General features: G+C 41.3%; 1 protein-coding gene across 5 annotated transcripts in view; it reads right to left on the bottom strand.

Annotated features, from left to right (window-relative positions):
* The window catches only part of LOC109874881 (F-box-like/WD repeat-containing protein TBL1XR1), a 36,704-nt gene that overhangs the window by 11,135 nt on the left and 6,423 nt on the right, over positions 1-19,146 (bottom strand). For all 5 annotated transcript variants that reach the window (XM_031810686.1, XM_020466926.2, XM_031810689.1 and 2 more), the window contains 7 exons: positions 15,014-15,106; positions 10,923-11,068; positions 4,813-5,047; positions 3,715-3,847; positions 2,119-2,260; positions 1,557-1,620; positions 1,124-1,221 (listed from right to left, as the gene is read on the bottom strand). In XM_031810686.1, the coding sequence (XP_031666546.1) occupies positions 1,124-1,221; positions 1,557-1,620; positions 2,119-2,260; positions 3,715-3,847; positions 4,813-5,047; positions 10,923-11,068; positions 15,014-15,071 (876 nt within the window). In that variant the 5' untranslated portion in view covers positions 15,072-15,106. The remainder of the gene's footprint in view (positions 1-1,123; positions 1,222-1,556; positions 1,621-2,118; positions 2,261-3,714; positions 3,848-4,812; positions 5,048-10,922; positions 11,069-15,013; positions 15,107-19,146) is intronic.

The following is a 19,146-nucleotide window of genomic DNA, read 5'->3' as shown; positions in this document are numbered from 1 at the left end:
AAGTCCATGTTATGGCAAAAACAGCTCAAATAAGCAAAGAGAAATGACAGTCCATCATTACTTTAAGACATACATTTCAAGAACTTTGGGCGTATCTTCAAGTGCAGTCGCAAAAACCATCAAGCACTAATTTGAGATTTTTGTTCCAACCGCCCTGTCTTTGTGAGACACTGAGTAGGTGAACCGATGATCTACGGATGTGTGGTTCCCACCGTGAAGCATGGAGAAGGTGGTATGATGGTGCTTCGCTGGTGACACGGTCTGTGATTTATTTAGAATTCAAGGCACACTTAACCAGCATGGCTAATGACCCAAAACACACCTCCAGGCTGTGTAAGGGCTATTTGACCAAGAAGGAGAGTGATGTTCTGCATTCGATGACCTGGCCTCCACAATCACCTGACCTCAACCCAATTGAGATGGTTTGGGATGAGTTGGACCGCAGAGTGAAGGAAAAGTTCTCAGCATGTGGGAACTCCTTCAAGACTGTTGGAAAATCATTCCAGTTGAAGCTGGTTGAGAAATGCAAAGCTGTCATCCAACAAAGGGTGGCTACTTTGAAGAATCTCAACTATACTTTTTTAGTTACTACATGATTCCATGCGTTATTTCATTGTTTTGATGTCTTCATCAATGTAGAACATAGTAAATAAAGATAAAGAAAAACACTGGAATGAGTAGGAGGGAGGGGTAGTTCTTAATGTTTTGTACACTCATGGTATTTTCACTATGAGTTTGGAATAATACTGTGAAATTGTTACAATTATGATAAAGCCCTTTTAGTGTAAGATTTGTTTGAAACGACCGCCTGAAAGTTCTGCCTGTTTTGGTGGGAAGGATTTTTGGCCTGCCAGTAAATTAGTTAAATAGACCAATAAGAAAGAGAGTTCCAAACCTCTCAGCCAATAACAGCTAGTTTTCCCCTCCCCACTCAGACAACCAGACAGTCCTAGGAAAAATCTTAATTGAGAAATTGCTCTTTGCTAAGAAGCTATTTTTATTTTCAATGAAAATGGCCAAAAAGAAACAATCACAGTAAGGCACTTGATATCAAATCCTTTCAGGGTAAAAATGTAGATAAAATGTCTGCATTGGACCTTGAACACACAAACAATTATCTTACCTTATCTACTCCTGCACTGAGAATAAAGTTGCCTTTCTTATTCCATTTGAGGGCAAATATAGGACCTTTGTGCTGGCCCAAGGTACTGGCGAGGTCACCTGCAAAAAACATGTCATGGTGCTTGGTTAGCAAGAGAACAGTACTTTAGACCATCTGTGAATCTGTTTAGAAATGTTGAGATGTGAAAGTTCTGACATTAAAAAAAAAAAGAGGCAATACGGAACTTTTGCCTTCGAGGTTGCTCTTGAGCCACACAAAGGGGTCCCCTAAATGGACAGAAATATTGTCCATAATGACCTAATTGAACAGAAAGCATCATTCCTCCCCTCGCCTGTGAGCAAAAGTTTATATTGTTCCCCTAAAACTAAGGATTCAAGCCAACATTTTACGTAAACAATTAGCATGCCCATAGTGTATCTTTAAATTGCTTTACCGTCTTTAGTCCATATTCTGGCAAAGCCATCGTACGAGCCTGTGGCTAGCAGCGTACCCTCACTCTGAAAGATAGAAATTCCTCAGTTAGTAATTTTTGGGACCAAAACCAAACCTTTTCAATAACCTGTAGTTCTGGGTTTCTGTTGCACCCCAAATTAGGACAAAACATGGCACTGATCCTAACTTGAGATTTATGTGAATTGCTCAAATCTTGGCTTAAATCTCCCGATGACAAACATTTGAGAAAGTCAGTTTTTCCTACATCTCGAGTTGTGATTTGGCCAAAAGTACTAAAAATGCTGGTTCAGTATCCTCCAGCAATTTGTAGATCAGGGAGAAATGACAGCCTGCTCTACTGTAAGTCTATATTCTGAGTAGCGGTAGTGAAAGCCCTGCATTTTCCATGGGAGGGAATGAAGCAGTCCCATATATCCGGTTGGGAAGCGCTGCCAGAGAATGCCTTTGGCAGCCAAGACACACACCAGAGTGTGTACACACACAGTCTGTCTGCCCCCACCCCTCAAACACACACACTCTCTCTCTCTCTCTCTCTAACCCACATTCCAGTCCAGTGAGGTGACGTCTTTGTTGCTGGGTACGTCCTGACCCCCCTCCCGAATGCAGTGTCTCAGCACCAGCTGGGTGGAGCTGCCTGTGCCGTTCTCACTCAGGTTCCAGATCCGCGCCGTTGAATCCCCAGACCTGCGCACGCGCACATACACATTACACACTGTCGTCTAATGTGCAACTTCTTCAGCTGCTTGTCAGCCTAAAACATAGCAACATTAACCCTTTACACTCGTGGGAATTGGACTATAGCGATAGGGCTAAATTGAATCTTAAAATACTCTAGATACATTCAGTGAAATGACAAGACTAATTCCTGGAAGATGTGGGGTAGGAGGCCACATAGGATTTAAAGTGGTTGAGTGAGAGGACTAACTGGGGTCTCCAAGTGGCCACACACATCTCCAAAGTGTACGTAATTCCTAAGCATTTTCAATACACTTTTATGACTAAAAGAAGAGTCTTCAACTAAAAGTAACCGTTTTTTTTAGCTCTCCTAGCTGTGCCGTTGAGGAACTAGAGCAAGCACACTTGTAGTTGTTTCGTTTGGAATACAACCCTGCATCCCCAACATCACACAACTACTGTTGTTTACGCAATCCAAAAGCGGTCCATTTTAAATAGCAATCTGGATCAGGTGGGCATGATTTGAAAGCTTGCTCTATTGCCAACATGACTAGTTGAGTTATAAAATACGATCTTACAGTGTTAGGCTTTCACAAGGCGATTCAGAGAAACAGGTCGGAATTTTGGTGCGCATAGAAAAGAGTCATGAGTGCATTTCAGGTGCATTTGCTGCGGCACGTTTTCGACACAATAAACCAACATCGGCTCATTCGGTTCGGAACAGAATCATTAAGCCTAGCCCTACTCACCAAACAGATGTCATGGCCGTAATTCATCATCACCATGCAACGTTGAATGTGGAATTGTTAATCCATTTAGAAAATCCCAAAGAACATGCAGAATAAACTAAATTGAACATCTGTCTGTGTATCCCTGAGAACATTGTCTTTCTACTCACCAAATTGAGCCTCGTTTTAAATAAATCACTCTTTGAGGAGAGAGCTCGGACGTCATGTATAGCAGGTTACTGTACAGCCACTACATTCCAATTTAGGCACTTACTAGTGCCCAAATCTTAAATTTTCAAACTGTATAAGGGTACGTGTGTAAAGGGCTAATAAAACACACTTCTCAGGATTAAATTAGATGCGAGAGTACATAAACCTGCCAAATATACTACACATGCTTTATCTTAAGTTTACCACCAACACTCTGTTGTAAACTTCCTTGATTAAGTTCTACTCATCAAAATGTCGGTCAACACATACTAATCATGAAAACTGCCAATGCTACATGAAGGGGGAATTTACTTTATGAACAATAAGCATTTATCTTTCGGCTGTCTTTCTCTAGAAACAGGGATAGAGAAGTAGAAGGAGACAGTGAGTGATAGGAGGGTGAGAGAAAAGGAGAGAGGAGTAGGAGAGAAGACACACAGTGAAACCAAAAGAGAGAGAAAGAGAAGTTAGAAAGAGAAAAGAAAGAGAAAAGAAACAGAAGGATAAAAGGAGTCGGTTCTGTACCCTGAGGCGAGCAGGTCATTGACGGGGTTCCAGGCACAGATGAACACCTCGGACTCGTGGCCTCGCAGCACCATGGCCTTGTTCTGGGGAATCGCAACATTCCTGTCCACCTCCATCATGTCTGCATGGTGGTCTGGAGGGGGAGAGGATGGAATACACCATAGAGTTAGATAGAGGACTCAACTTTGTATCAAGCGGATTATATCCATCTTGTCCGCTTACCATCACATTGAGGTCTTGGGCTGCCCCCTAAATCTCCCAAATGTGCACTTGGACATTCCCTGATCATCTTTTTAAAAAGTGTGGGATTGATGTAAGCATTGGCTGAAGGGAGTTTCGACCACTTAAAATGCATGACGGAAGAAACGTCAAGATTTTCATTGGTCAGGCTTGTCGAGTAGCAGCTAAACCTATGCTAGTGTTAGTAGGAATGATGGAGAGGAAAAGGTAAAACAATCTCCATCATCAGTTGTGCTTAAACACAAGGAGGTGATTATGTAGGTCTATGTATTGTAAATAATTTGTACTGTTTTCATTTGTACTGTCCAATCTTAATTAATCTTAATTCCCTCTTCCAATAAATTCCATTTAATTCAATTCAAATTCCAGGTCAGTCTTTGAATTCAGAGACAATTCAAGTCCTCAATTCCAATCCTCCCAATTCCAATGTTAGGTGAATTCAATTTCTAGTTCAATATTATCCCCAAGAATTCCCCAAATTCCAATTCGATTTCAATTCTCTCAGGTCTTCAGGCCGATAATCTCAATGTTCAGACAGCTTCGCTATACTAGAAATATACAAAATCAGTTGAAATTATTTCAAACAAATCCTGCAGTAAATTTTTGATACTAAGTGCAATCATTTCATTAACTGCGTAATTGTTTTTACAATTACAATTCAACACAATTACAATTCCATAACTTGAATTCAATAGAATTCCCTTCATAAGTTAATAAAAATGGAATTGGAATTTCAAATCAAATTGGATTTGATCCCAGCCCTTGTTATGATATCATGTTAACTATTACGAAAGGGAAAAAAAGTCTAAAATTCAACAAAAATAAAAAGGAGGTGTCATAATAAAAGGTTCTGCTCACTTGCTAAGGCGTGGGCACCATTCTCCTCGCCGTTGGCAGCGGTTCCACCTTCTCCATTCTTGGTGCTGCCGGGCTGGGGGCCCTGGGTGCCACTGGCGCTGCCAGCCCCGGCTGCCTGCGGCTGATGGGCCAGCTTTTCCCGGTAGGCCTGCTGCCGCGTCTGCACCACATCGGGCATCACAGCGTCGATCAGAGACAGCGACTCGATGGGCCTCCCGTCAAACAGAGTGCCATCCTGGATGACACGATACAGGGGTTGCAGCATTAGCTTTCAGAAATCTGCATTTTCAAAACGCTGACCGTCAAAAAAATCTGGGATTTAATCTGCATTTCATATAGGAATGGGCATTTGGCCTTTGACTGTACTCGCATGAGCTATTTTTAGAACAAGGAAAACAATGTGCACATTTATCTATATGCCAACAGTGCGCAACAATGCCTAATTTATCAAAAAACCATTACAGATAACGAATCCTTATTGCTAAATTGCCTCATATTCATTTAACATTTTATTGAAACTGTAACTGGTTATATTATATTGTGGAACATAATCTTCAAAGTGGCGGTAGCCTAGTGGTTAGAGCGTTGGGCCAGTAACCGAAAGGTTTCTGGATCGAATCCCAGAGCTGACAAGGTAAAAATCTGTCGTTCTGCCCCTGAGCAAGGCAGTTTTATCCCTGTGTTCCCTGGGTGCCAAAGACGTGGATGTCCATTATGGCTGCCCCCCACACCTCTTTGATTCAGAGGGGTTGAAATGAAGACACATTTCGCGTTAACGCAGGATTATACGTTTTTCACACAGAAAAGTACAAATTCAGCAAATTTGTGTCGTCATGAATTTTTACAATAGCCAACTTTGACTTTGTGGCTGTGGTAACTAGTGATAACCACAAAGTAGCCTATAAGGAAAATTACACAGTTATTCCAAAACTGCAGCTTGTTGTGGGAACACGTTTCCCTACTTCAACCAGTCCATTTTGAATTTGTGCAAAAAAATGTAGCTTGTGTATCCCATCAGTTAGATACAGTTTTATACGCATTTACACCGAACGAAAGTACCAGAGGAAAGTAACCTACACATCAGTCAGAGCGCTGTCTGGTGGTTCAATGACAAGAGCAAATATATTTAATCACAGTGGAGAAGTGCAACGGAATTTTCAATAGGAAGCACTTTAGATATCCGTTTACAAAATGAAGCAAGAACTTTTCTACATTTTAACGTTCTTTTCTGTGTAAAAAACGCACCATCCTGCATTAACACGACCCGAGACATGTGTTAGGGTTTCAACACAGCAGTTGCCATTGACCAGTGATACAGGTTCAGAAACGTTTTCATTAAAAAAGGGGAATTCCACTCAAAAGTTCAAATTTGATGTTTTGTTCTTAACCTTTTAATATTTCAACAGATATGTCTAACATAGGGCTGGGCGATATAGCCTAAATATCATATCGCCAAATGTTTCACTTTTTAGACAGTATGACGCTATTTTATGTTTTTGACTAATAAAAGTTCTAGATATGACCCTAGGGTGGCAACACAAATTTTAAGTGACTGCAATGGGGATTTCTTCATTCTGATTGTTTTATACTGTTCAATCCAACTTCAAACCAAACCAAATTCAGCATTTTAAACTATTTCTTCATTTCTTGCACTTTTGTTACAATGTCCACACTGTGCCATGCAGGGCTGCATGATATGGGCACACATCTAGGTCTAGTTAATTGAACTGTTTGAATCATATAATTATTAATTCTAATACTATAGGCGCAATATAGTGGGCAGGGAGCTCCTTGAATGCATTTATTTCTTTATTATTGAATGATTAAAACACACTTGCAGTAAAGCCACTCAACAACTACATCACATTAGTCATCTAACAGACTCCCATCCAGAGCGACACACACAAGCAACCAGGGTCAACGCCCTGTTCAAGGGCACGTCGACAGATCTCCCACAAAGTCAAAAAACGGGGACCTGAACCAGTGCTCCATCAGCCACCGGCCTAAGCTCCCAACCGCCAGCCCTCCAAGACCCCCCCCCCCCCCCCCCCCACAGATCCCCAAGAGCTGCCCCTCAACAGACCCCCCACAGACCCCCCCTCCCTCCACCCAGAAAAGAAATATTCAATTTCTCCACCCTCCTATACACCAACAAAATGAACAAAAGAAAAAACTGAAAACAACAATAAAAAAAATTTTTTTAAAGGATAAAGGACAACAAAAATCATAACAGCAAGGCCAACTGAATATGTTTGAGTGCATGTATGGCACTATTTACCTGTGTGTGTGTGTCCGTGTATGTGCAGATTTGAATGAGAGTGTGTGTATATGCATGTGTACAAACACCAGCACGGCATCAGCCTCAGGCAAACAGGCATTAGCTGTAAAAACACTGTCCCACACCGTTCATTCAAACTTACGTTTTGTTTTATTCAGACTTTTTTTATACTCATCTTTTACCGTCGTTCTATCCCCCACCCAGCAGGGTAGCCTAGTTGTTAGAGTGTTGGACTAGTAACCGGAAGGTTGCAAGTTCAAACCCCCGAGCTGACATGGTTCCTAGGCCATCATTGAAAATAAGAATTTGTTCTTAACTGACTTGCCTAGTTAAATAAAAGGTGTAAAAAAAAATATTAAAAAAACTCCACTCCCACTCGTCTCCAATTCCACATTCCAGCCCTCAGCTTCCTTCAGATCTCTGCTGGCCACCCTCTTTGGATTTATACGCACCATATATCTTTCAACTATGCTGTGATATTTGACATAATCGAATAGAATCCAAAGATAGCGAGTTGAAGAGAAATACTTATACTAAGAGTATTAGTATATTATTAGATCTCCCAACAGCACTATTTATAGGGACAATTTTAGATCAATATTCTGTATTGTCAGCCATTCCTGAACCTGAGACCAGAAACAGGCTACCTGAGGGCAATACCAAAATAAATGGTCTATTGATTCTGTATCCTCACAACAAAATCTGCAGAGCTTCGATGATTCAATGCCCCAAATATTCAACATTATGTTGAAATTCTTATTATGTTGTAATTCTATATAATAATGTTATCTGAAAAGCACAAAGTCTTGAATCTTGGGTAGTTTTATAAACTCAGCAACAACAAAAAAAGTCCCTTTTTCAGGACACTGTCTTTCAAAGATCATTTGTAAAAATCCAAATAACTTCACAGATCTTCATTGTAAAGGGTTTAACCTGTTGAGTGTAGGGGGCAGTATTTTGATGTTTGGATGAAAAACGTACCCAAATTAAACTGCCTATTTCTCAGGCCCGGAAGCTAAAATATGCATATAATTGGATAGAAATAGGATAGAAAACTCTAAAGTTTCCAAAACTGTCAAAATATTGTCGGTGAGTATAACAGAACTGATATTACTGGCGAAAACCTGAGGAAAATCCAACTAGGAAGTGCCTCTTATTTTGAAAACTCCCTGTTCCATTGCATGCCTTCCCTCCATTTAAAGGGATATCAACCAGATTTTTTTCCTTCCACATGGTGTGAACAGTCTTTAGAGACATAGTTGCAGGCTTTTATTCTGAAAAATGAGCGAGAATGACCACATCGCGTCAGTGGATGGCTGGGTGCCAGCAGAGTTTTGCATGCGCAAAAAAGACATTGCATTGTCTGCCCCATCGTGACCGCTCGAGCCTGTGGATGTGGATTTCTGAACAAAACGCGCCAACCAAATGGAGGTATTGTGGATATAAAAATTATCTTTATGGAACATTCATTGTGTAACTGGGAGTCTCGTGAGTGTAAACATCCGAAGATCAACAAAAGGTAAGCGATTCATTTTATTGATTTTGACTTTTTTGACCGATCTACTTTGCTGCTAGCTGTTTGTAATGTTTTGTCTGCTGAGAGAGATGTCCTTATATAAACACTTGGTTTGCTTTAGCTGTAAAAGCTTTTTTGAAATCTGACACGCGAGGTGGATTAACACCTCGAGGTGGTTTTGCTATATTGCACTTGTGATTCCATGAAAATTAAATATTTTTAGTAATTTAATTTGAATTTGGCGCTCTGCAATTCAGCGGATGTTGACAAAAATGATCCCGCTAACGGGATGGGTTAAACACTGTTTCCCATGCTAAAACAATTAATGAACATGCACCTGTGGAACGGTCAATAAAATACTAACAGCTTACAGACGGTAGAAAATTAAGGTCACAGTTATAAAAACTTAGTAGAAAGGCCTCTTTAGTGTCCTGACTCTGAAAAACACCAAAAGAAAGAAGCCCAGAGTCCCTGCTTATCTGCATGAATGTACCTTAGGCATGCTGCAAGGAGGCATGAGGACTGCAGATGTGGCCAGGGCAAAAAATTGCAATGACCGTACTGTGAGCCTAAGAAAGCTACAGGGAGACAAAAACGGACAGCTGATCATCCTCGCAGTGGCAGACCACGTGTAACAACACCTGCACAAGATCGGTACATCCAAACATCGCACCTGCGGGACAGGTACAGGATGGCAACAACAAAGGCCCGAGTTACACCAGGAACGCACAATCCCTCCATCAGTTCTTAATCGAATTAATCGAACAAAAGGACCATTTGTGATGTTTATGGGACATATTGGAGTGCCAACAGAAGAAGCTCAAAGGTACGGCATGATTTATATTTTTATTTCTGCGTTTTGTGTCGCGCCTGCAGGGTTGAAATGTTCTGTCTTTTGTTTATGGAGGTGCTATCCTCAGATAATAGCATTGTTTGCTTTCGCCGAAAAGCCTTTTTGAAATCTGACATGTTGGCTGGATTCACAACACGTGTAGCTTTAATTTGGTATCTTACATGTGTGATTTCATGAAAGTTCGATTTTCATAGGGATTTGTTTGAATTTGGCGCTCTGCATTTTCTCTGGCTTTTGGCCAAGTGGGACGCTACCGTCCCACATATCAGAGAGGTTAATGCAAGACAGGAATGTCAGTGTTCTGCCATGGCCAGCAAAGAGCCCGGATCTCAATCCCATTGAGCACATCTGGGACCTCTAATGAAACTGATTTACTTTCCTATTTATGCTATTTTTATTCCTCTGCCAGTTTTGATCCTTTATAATTGGGCAGACAGACCAGTTCCCTACATCCTACCTGCCTCCTAACTGCTTGGGGTAACGCTGTAATAAATTGGTTGTACTCTTGGATTGAGCAGACCTTCCCATACAATTCTGATAACTCTACCATTCCTATATCATTTAAAAACAAAATACCCCTTTCAAACATCTTTCCCATAAATACAGGTATTTTATCAACCAGCACGTTTAAGTTCAGCCATAATATTTGTTGTGCATTGTTGTTTGACATGAAAATGAATGAATTATTGACAGGATAGGAACCAAAGTGTTGGTCAATTTTTCCAGGGGACCGTAATGAGATGTTCTTAACCCATGTAGCTAACATATGTTTCACCTATTCTTCTCTGATTTAAGAAATTGTTGCAAAAACAATATGCTTATCTAGGCCTACACCAGCACTGGTACCAGGCTGTATTAGCTTTATACATTTGTTCTGACTCTTAGTATATTTAGCAAGCAAGCTAGCTAGCCAGCTAACTAGCGATTAGCATCTAAAAATATAGCTAACTAGCGATTAGCATCTAAAAATATTTATTTTAGTCACAAATGGCTAAGAAAATACAAACTAGCAGATAGTGTATCTTACTGTCTGCAAACTACTATTAGTTTGTGTAAATATAGAACACATGGAAAGCAGCAGAGTTTTCACCAACATCTTGTTCCATCTATCTGACCATGCAGACTGCCGAGTGAACGGCAAGAAAGTGTCCGTGACTCCGTGGTCGAACATCTACTCTCTCCTTGTGCGACAGGGGGCAGGGCTTTGTGTTTGGAAGTGGCATGCAGCAGGAGGGAGAAAGACGACTCAAGTAGCAAACGGAGTAAATTATAAAAACAGACATACCTGCCTGAGTTGCGTATCACATTTAACTAACCAAACATTGAAATACTGTTATAGATTGTAAATTAAAACCCCAAACCGGGCCATGCATCAATCCCGGTATATAGTAAAATGTGGTATACCACCCGGTGAGTTTGGGGTACAGTCAGTAAATAGTAAAGTTAGCGTTGTGGGTACTGACCTCATTGATGCTGACCTCTGCCTCCACGTACTGCAGGCCCTTCTGGATGATGGAGATGAGGGCAGCAGGGGGAACCAGGGCTCCGTTGATATTGGACTGGCTGATGTGGCTTTCTATGCCAAAGGTGAACGCCGAGTGGGAGAAGCCTGGCAGAAGGATGGGGCGAGAGGAAGGGGAAAATGAGTTGCACACCACTGTCCTTCAAATCACCACACCACTGTGTCACTATGTTTACATTCACCTTGCAGAGTTTACACTCTGCGGGCAAAACTGGTTGAAATGATGTCATAATAATGTAATTTCAACCAATGTCTGGTTGTAATAAACATTAACTGGCTTTGCCTGCTGGGCAGCACTCAGTTAAGATTCATTTTGGGGATTATGGTAGCTGAAATGTTTGCGATATTAAGCATTTTCCCTGGATTTAAGCTAGATAATTTGCAGAACTGATAATGGAAAAATGTATTGCTTTCCCAAATAGTTCAAAAAACTATTTTCAAAAGGGTGATACACTTATTTCCAGAACCGACTCAGCACAATGTAGTCGGTAGCTGACTCTATAACCACTCCTATCTGTCATATTTTTTTATTTATCCGAGACTGTCATGGAAAGTCTTTGTCCTAAGGCCTGGAGGGAAGCCAAAGTAATTCCGCTACTCAAGAGTGGTAAAGCGGCCTTTACTGCTTCTAACAGCAGACCTATAAGCTTGCTGCCAGCTCTTAGCAAACTGTTGGGAAAAAATTGTGTTGACCAAATACAACGCTATTTCTCTGTAAACAAATTAACAAAAGACTTTCAGCATCCTTATAGAGAAGGGCACTCAACATGTACTGCACTACTGATACAAATGACTGATGATTGGTTGAAAGATTGTGGGAGCTGTGCTGTTAGATTTCAGTGCAGCCTCTGATAATATTGACCATAACCTGTTGTTGAAAAAAGGTGTGTGTTATGGCTTTTCAACTTCAGTTCTGATTCCACAATTTGGCAATCTAATAGAATTCAAAGGGTTTTCTTTAATGTGAAGTGTGGTGTACCGCAGGGCAGCTCTCTAGGCCCTCTATTCTATTTTTACCAATGCCTGTCACTGGTATTAAACAAAGCATGTGTGCCCATGTATGCTGATGATTCAACCATATATGCATCAGCAACCACAGCTAATGAAGTCACTGAAACCCTTAACAAAGAGTGGCAGTCTGTTTTGGAATGGGTGGTCAGTAATAAACTAGTCCTGAACATCTCTAAAACTAAGAGCATTGTATTTGGTACAAATTCCTTATGTACTATACCACAGCTGAATCTGGTAATGAATGGTGTGGCTGTTGAACAAGTTGAGGAGACTAACTTACTTGGCGTTACCTTCCATTGTAAACTGTCATGGTCATAAAATATAGATTGAATGGTTGCAAAGACGGGGAGAGGTCTGGCAGTAATAAAGACATGCTCTGCTTTTTTGACACCACACTCCAAAAAGCAAGTTCTGCAGGCTCTAGTTGTCTAATCTTGATTATTGTCCAGTCGTGTGGTCCAGTGGTGCAAGGAAAGACCTAGTTATGCTGCAGCTGGCCCAGAACAGAGCGGCACATTTTGCTCTTAATTGTAATCAGAGGGCTGATATAGATACTATGCATGCCAGTCTCTTGGCTAAGAGTTGAGGAGAGACTGACTATCACTTCTTTTTACAAGAAGGTAAATTCAATTGATTGGACATGATTTGGAAAGGTACACACTAGAGGTCGACCGATTATGATTTTTCAACACCGATACCGATTATTGGAGGACCAAAAAAGCCGATACCGATTAATCTGACCATTTTTTAAATTTGTAATAATGACAATTACAACAATAGTGAATTAACACTTATTTTAACTTAATATAAAACATCAATAAAATCAATTTAGCCTCAAATAAATAATGAAACGTTCAATTCTGTTTAAATAATGCAAAAACAAAGTTTGAGAAGAAAGTAATATGTGCCATGTAAAAATGTCTGCCATGTAAAATATGTGCCATGTAAAAAATAGTTTAAGTTCCTTGCTCAGAACGTGACAACATATGAAAGTTGGTGGTTCCTTTTAACATGAGACTTCAATATTCCAAGGTAAGAGGTTTTAGGTTGTAGTTAATATAGTATTTATAGGACTATTTCTCTCTATACCATTTGTATTTCATATACCTTTGACTATTGGATGTTCTTATAGGCACTATAGTATTGCCAGTGTAACAGTATAGCCTCCGTACCTCTCCTTGCCCCAGGAACACAGACAACAGCCACTCGAAGCATCGTTACCCATCGCTCCACAAAAGCTGCGGCGGCCCTTGCAGCGCAAGGGGAATAACTACTCCAAATCTAAAAGTGAGTGACGTTTGAAACAGTATTAGCGCACACCCAGCTAACTAGCTAGCCATTTCACATTGGTTACACCAGCCATTAGGCTGATAGGCTTGAAGTCATAAACAGCACTGTGCTTGCGAAGAGCTGCTGACAAAACGCACGAAAGTGCTGTTTGAATGAGTGATTACGGGCCTGCTGCTGCTCAGTCAGACTGCCCTATCAAATCAGACTTAATTATAACATAACACACAGAAATACGAGCCTTTGGTCACTAATATGATCGAATCCGGAAACTATCATTTCGAAAATGATTATGATTGTTTTTTACAATATAAGTTTAATGCTAGCTAGCAATTTACCTTGGCTTCTACTACATTCGTGTAACAGGCAGGCTACTGTGGAGTGCAATGGTTAGAGCGTTGGACTAGTTAACTGTGCAGTTGCAAGATTGGACCCCTGAGCTGACAAGGTGAAAATCTGTCGTTTTGCCCCTGAACAAGGCAGTTAACCCACAGTTCCTAGGCAGTCATTGAAAATAAGAATGTGTTCTTAACTGACTTGCCTAGTTAAATAAAAGGTATATAAAAAATATATATATATCTGTGAAAATCGGTGCCCAAAAATACAGATTTCTGATTGTTATGAAAACTTGAAAATCGGCCATTCCAATTAATCGGTCGACCTCTAGTACACACCTGTCAGAGCAAAAACCAAAGGAATTGCCCGTAGAGCTCAAAAACAGGATTGTGTCAAGGCACAGATCTGTGGAAGGGTACCAAAAAGATTCTGCAGCATTCAAGAACCCCAAGAACACGCTGGCCTCAAAATCATTCGTAAATGGAAGAAGGAACTGCTGGCCGCCCGGCCAAACTAAGCAATTGGGGGAGAATGGCTTTGGTCATCTTCCTGACCAAACTTCCCTGACCAAGAATCCAATGGTTACTGACAGAGCAACTCTGTGGAGATGGGAGAACCTTCCAGAAGGACAACCATCTCTGCAGCCCTCCACCAATCAGGCCTTTATGGTAGAGTGGCCAGACGGAAGCTACTCAGTAAAAGGCAAACCTGGCACCATCCCGTGGGGATGATTTTCAGCGGCAGGGACAGGGAGACTAGTCAGGATCAAGGGAAACGTGAACGGAGCGAAGTACAGAAAGATCCTTGAAAAAAACCTGCGCCAGAGTGCTCAGGACCTCAGACTGGAGCGAAGGTTCACCTTCCAACAGGACAACGACCCTAAGCACACAGCCAAGCCAATGCAGGAGTGGCTTCGGGACAAGTCTCTGAATGTCTTTGAGTGGTTCCGCCTGAGCCCGGACTTGAACCCAATCTAACATCTCTGGAGAGAATTGAAAATAGCTGTGCAGCGATGCTCCCGATCCAACCTGAAAGAGCTTGAGATGATCTGCAGAGAAGAATGGGAGGAACTCAAGTGCAAGCTTGGCACAGGTGTGCCAAGCTTGTAGCATCATACTCAAGAAGACTCGAAGCTGTAATTGCTGCCAAAGGTGCTTCGACAAAGTAATGAGTAAAGGGTCTGAATACTTATGTAAATGTGATATTTACGTTTTTATTTTTGCAAACATTTCCAAAAAAAAGTTGTTTTGCTTTGTCATTATGGGATAGTTTGTAGATTGATGAGGATTTAAAAAAAATCCATTTTGGAATAAGGCTATATAACGTAACAACATTTTATAAAAAGTCAAGAGGTCTGAATACTTTCCGAAGGCACTGTAGATCAGATGTGAGTCTTACCTGACTCTTGCAGGTATCTGTACACCAGGAAGTTGACCTCATCACTGCTAATGCTCATTTTTAATCCTGGTGGTCAACGAAGGGAATGGGAGCCTAGGAAGAGAGAGACACACCCACAGTTACAACACAGCCTGACAAAATATGAATGCTGTACAGCTTGTGTTATACTCAGATACTTATTTACAGATTAAAACAGACACTTCAAAACAAACCCAGTGCCTTCGTCATGGTTGAACATTTGAACGCTTGCCGATGGACTTCAGTTTACCACTACACTGATTAGTGACGAGGCATCTAGTTGGAACTGAGCTTGCTTTTGAACTTGGGAGTCTTGGAGAGTGGCAACATTTACAGTCTAGACGACATATTGAAAGTCAATGGATAGTAGATCCATGCAAATACCCTGAGTCAATAAAATAAGGTGTAAAAATGACAAACTCACAACGCAGAGTTCCACACTAACATTTTCCCCTAGTGGCACTGGTGCCTCTAACTGTTTCAGTTAGTGGCACCAGCCCATGATCTGGTGGCACCCCCTAAACATATTTGCAGTGTCAAACATGCCTGCTTGTCAAATATCTCATCCCAAAATCAGGGACATCAATATGGAGTTGGTCTCCCCTTTGCTGCTGTAACAGCCTCCACTCTTCTGGGAAGGCTTTCCATTAGATGTTGGAACATTGTTCCAGGGACTTTCTTCCATTCAGCCACAAGAGCATTAGAGAGGTTGGGCACCGATGTTGATCGCTTAGACCTGGCTCGCAGTCGGCGTTCCAATTCATCCCAACAGTGTTCAAAGGGGTTGAGGTCAGGGCTCTGTGCAGGCCAGTCAAATTCTTCTACACCGTTCTCGACAAACCATTTCTATATGGAAATCACAATGTCATGCTGAAACTGGAAAGGGCCTTCCGCAAACTGTTGCCACAAAGTTGGAAACAAAGTTTGACACTAGAATATTAGAGGACACACAGGCCATTTTGAAAATGAGAAATAGCTTTTTAGGGGCAGTCTCTCTTTAATAGCAACACTAGTTGCTTCCAAAGTTGTGCTTTTCCTCCCATTGTATTTTGAAATATTGTACAATAGGGCTGGGAATTGCCATTGACCTGAAGATATTATCACGATACCTAGGTGCCGATACGATATGTATTGCGATTCTCAATTCTATATGTATTGTGATTCAATACTGTGATCTGATGCTCCAAACATACTGCTCATTATGTCTGCTGCAGATGAGAGAGCATGAGAAAATTAGTTTGTCATGGAAATAAGTGCTGAAAACTAGGCTCACTATTTAAAAAGATGGAGAACAAGCTATAGGGTGTAAAATACCAGCATTTTGGCACTAGTACAGCTGACTAGCGTTGGCTAATATCTAAAAACCGACACTTTGACTCCTCCAAGTACCAATATAAGTGTCCAAAATTAATATTGTCCCCCCCCATTATACAATCATGAGGGGGGACAGAGTGTGAGGCTTGCACATTACAACAGCAAGCCCCAGCTAAACAGGCAGCAGGGCAGACACTTTACTGTTTAACTAATTAATGGTTTTATCTGCCCCAAAATTTGAACCTTTTGATTGAGGTGTCCAAGTAGAATGTTTCAGCTTGCACCAGTGCGACCAATTTAAAAATGTTTACTTGCACAGCTAAGTCAAAGGGTCACAAAATGTGACGAAATAGTCTCAGTCTGTAGCCCTGCCAACAGATGACATAACTCCACTATGTAACACCATATCAAAATGGGCAAGCCTTTTGATCCGTTACCTTGCCTGACCTACTTTGGGGAAAATTCATAACACTCTGTGGTTACGGCCAAACTTATCATTATCAATTGGCAGTACAATCATAGAGTTAAATTCCATCCTGGCCCTTAGGCAAGGCACCAGTTTCCATTCATTACCCCCACAACTGGAAATAATTACTGAGCCCTCCTTAAGAGGGCAGGCTGACTCATGTGGACAAAACCACTGGGGGAAAGGAAAGGGGGGGGGGGGTTTAGGAAGAACATCCCGCATAGTTCGTATTCCTGAGATGTGTATTTATTCAAGTGAGCCACACACTGTTTAAACAGGACCGTGGAAAGAAACAGGGACGTGTAGGATGGCTGGATTGGAATTTATAGCACTTCATCATGCTAGCCCACTGAAAAGTACACACAGAGACCAGAAATGATAGCTAATGGTAAACAAATCAAGAGAGCCTTGGACTCTAGAATATGCGATGCACTTCACAACACACAGACAGAATCATGAAAATGGTAGGAATGGGATCGTGTTGCAATATTTGGCGTTAGTCATGGGTACAGCTGATGGGTTTGGTTGTACATTCAGGATAACCCATAGGAGACACCCATAGTTGGTCCTATTCACATTGACTATGAGGGGTGAGGTTGCTGAGAAACAAGCAGTGTGTCTACATTTTAAGATATACAGTTGTAGTCGGAAGTTTACATACATTTACACTCAGTTTCACAATTCCTGACATTTAATCCTAGTAAAAATTCCCTGTCGTAGGTCAGTTAGGATCACCACTTTATTTTAAGATTGTGAAATGTCAGAATAATAGTAGAGAGAATGCTTTATTTCAGCTTTTATTTCTTTCATCACATTCCCAGTGGGTCAGAGGTTTACATACACTCAATTAGTATTTGGTAGCATTGCCATTAAATTGTTTAACTTGGGTCAAACGTTTTGGGTAGCCTTCCACAAGCATCCCACAATAAGTTGGGTGAATTTTGGCCAATTCCTCCTGACAGAGCTGGTGTAGGTTTGTAGGCCTCCTTGCTCACACATGCTTTTTCAGTTCTGCCCACAAATGTTCTATAGGACTGAGGTGAGGACTGTGTGATGGACACTCCAATACTTAAGTACAGTTGAGGTCATTGTCCATTTGGAAGACCCATTTGTGACCAAGCTTTAACTTCCTGACAGATGTCTTGATATGTTGCTTTAATATATCCACATAATTTTCCTACCTCATGATGACATCTATTTTGTGAAGTGCACCAGTCCCTCCTGCAGCAAAGCACCCCCACAACATGATGCTGCCACCCCCGTGCTTCATGGTTGGGGATGTTATTCTTTGGCTTGCAAGCATCCCCCTTTTCCTCCAAACATAACGATGGTCATTACGGCCAAACAGTTCCATTTGTGTTTCATCAGACCCAGAGGACATTTCTCCAAAAAGTACGACCTTTGTCCCCATGTGCAGTTGCAAACCGTAGTCTGGCTTTTTTTAATGGCGGTTTTGGAGCAGTGGCCTCTTCCTTGCTGAGTGGTCTTTCAGGTTATGTCGATATAGGACTCCTTTTACTGTGGATATTGAAACTTTTGTCCCCGTTTCCTCCAGCATCTTCACAAGGTCCTTTGATGTTGCTCTGGGATTGATTTGCACGTTTCACACCAAAGTACATTCATCTCTAGGAGACAGAACGCGTCTCCTTCCTGATCGGTATGAGAGCTGCGTGGTCCCATGGTGTTCATACTCGCGTACTATTGTTTGTACAGATGAACGTGGGACCTTCAGATGTTTGGAAATTGCTCCCAAAAATGAACCAGACTTGTGGAGGCCTACAATTTTTTTCTGCAGCCTTGTCTGATTGTTTTTGATTTTCCAATGATGTCAAGCAAAGAGGCACTGAGATTGAAGGTAGGCCTTGAAATACATCCACAGGTACACCTCCAACTGACTCAAATGATGTCAATTAGCCTATCAGACGTTTCTAAAGCCATGACATAATTTTTTGGAATTTTACAAGCTGTTTAAAGGCAGTCATCTTCTGACCCACTGGAATTGTGATACAGTGAATTATAAATGAAATAATCTGTCTGTAAACAGTTGTTGGATTACTTGTGTCACGCACAAAGTATATGTCCTAGCCGACTTGTCAAAACTACAGTTTGTTAACAAGAAATGTGGAGTGGTTGAAAAACAAGTTTTAATGACTCCAACCTAAGTGTACGTAAACTTCTGAACTTCAACTGTAGATCCTGAGAATTAAATCTAAAAAGTGTGTTTTATTTTCACACACACACGCGTGTTATATGCCGAGTACACTGCTCTTCTCGTGTCCCATATCAATAACAGGCAGGGTCCCTTTCCTTGATCCCACACCGCTCTAAACCCTCA

This window comes from Oncorhynchus kisutch, linkage group LG30 (assembly GCF_002021735.2).
Source record: "Oncorhynchus kisutch isolate 150728-3 linkage group LG30, Okis_V2, whole genome shotgun sequence".
Lineage (NCBI taxonomy): Eukaryota > Metazoa > Chordata > Actinopteri > Salmoniformes > Salmonidae > Oncorhynchus > Oncorhynchus kisutch.
The sequence above is the reverse complement of the archived record's forward strand: the minus strand, read 5'-3'. Positions and strand labels throughout refer to the sequence as shown.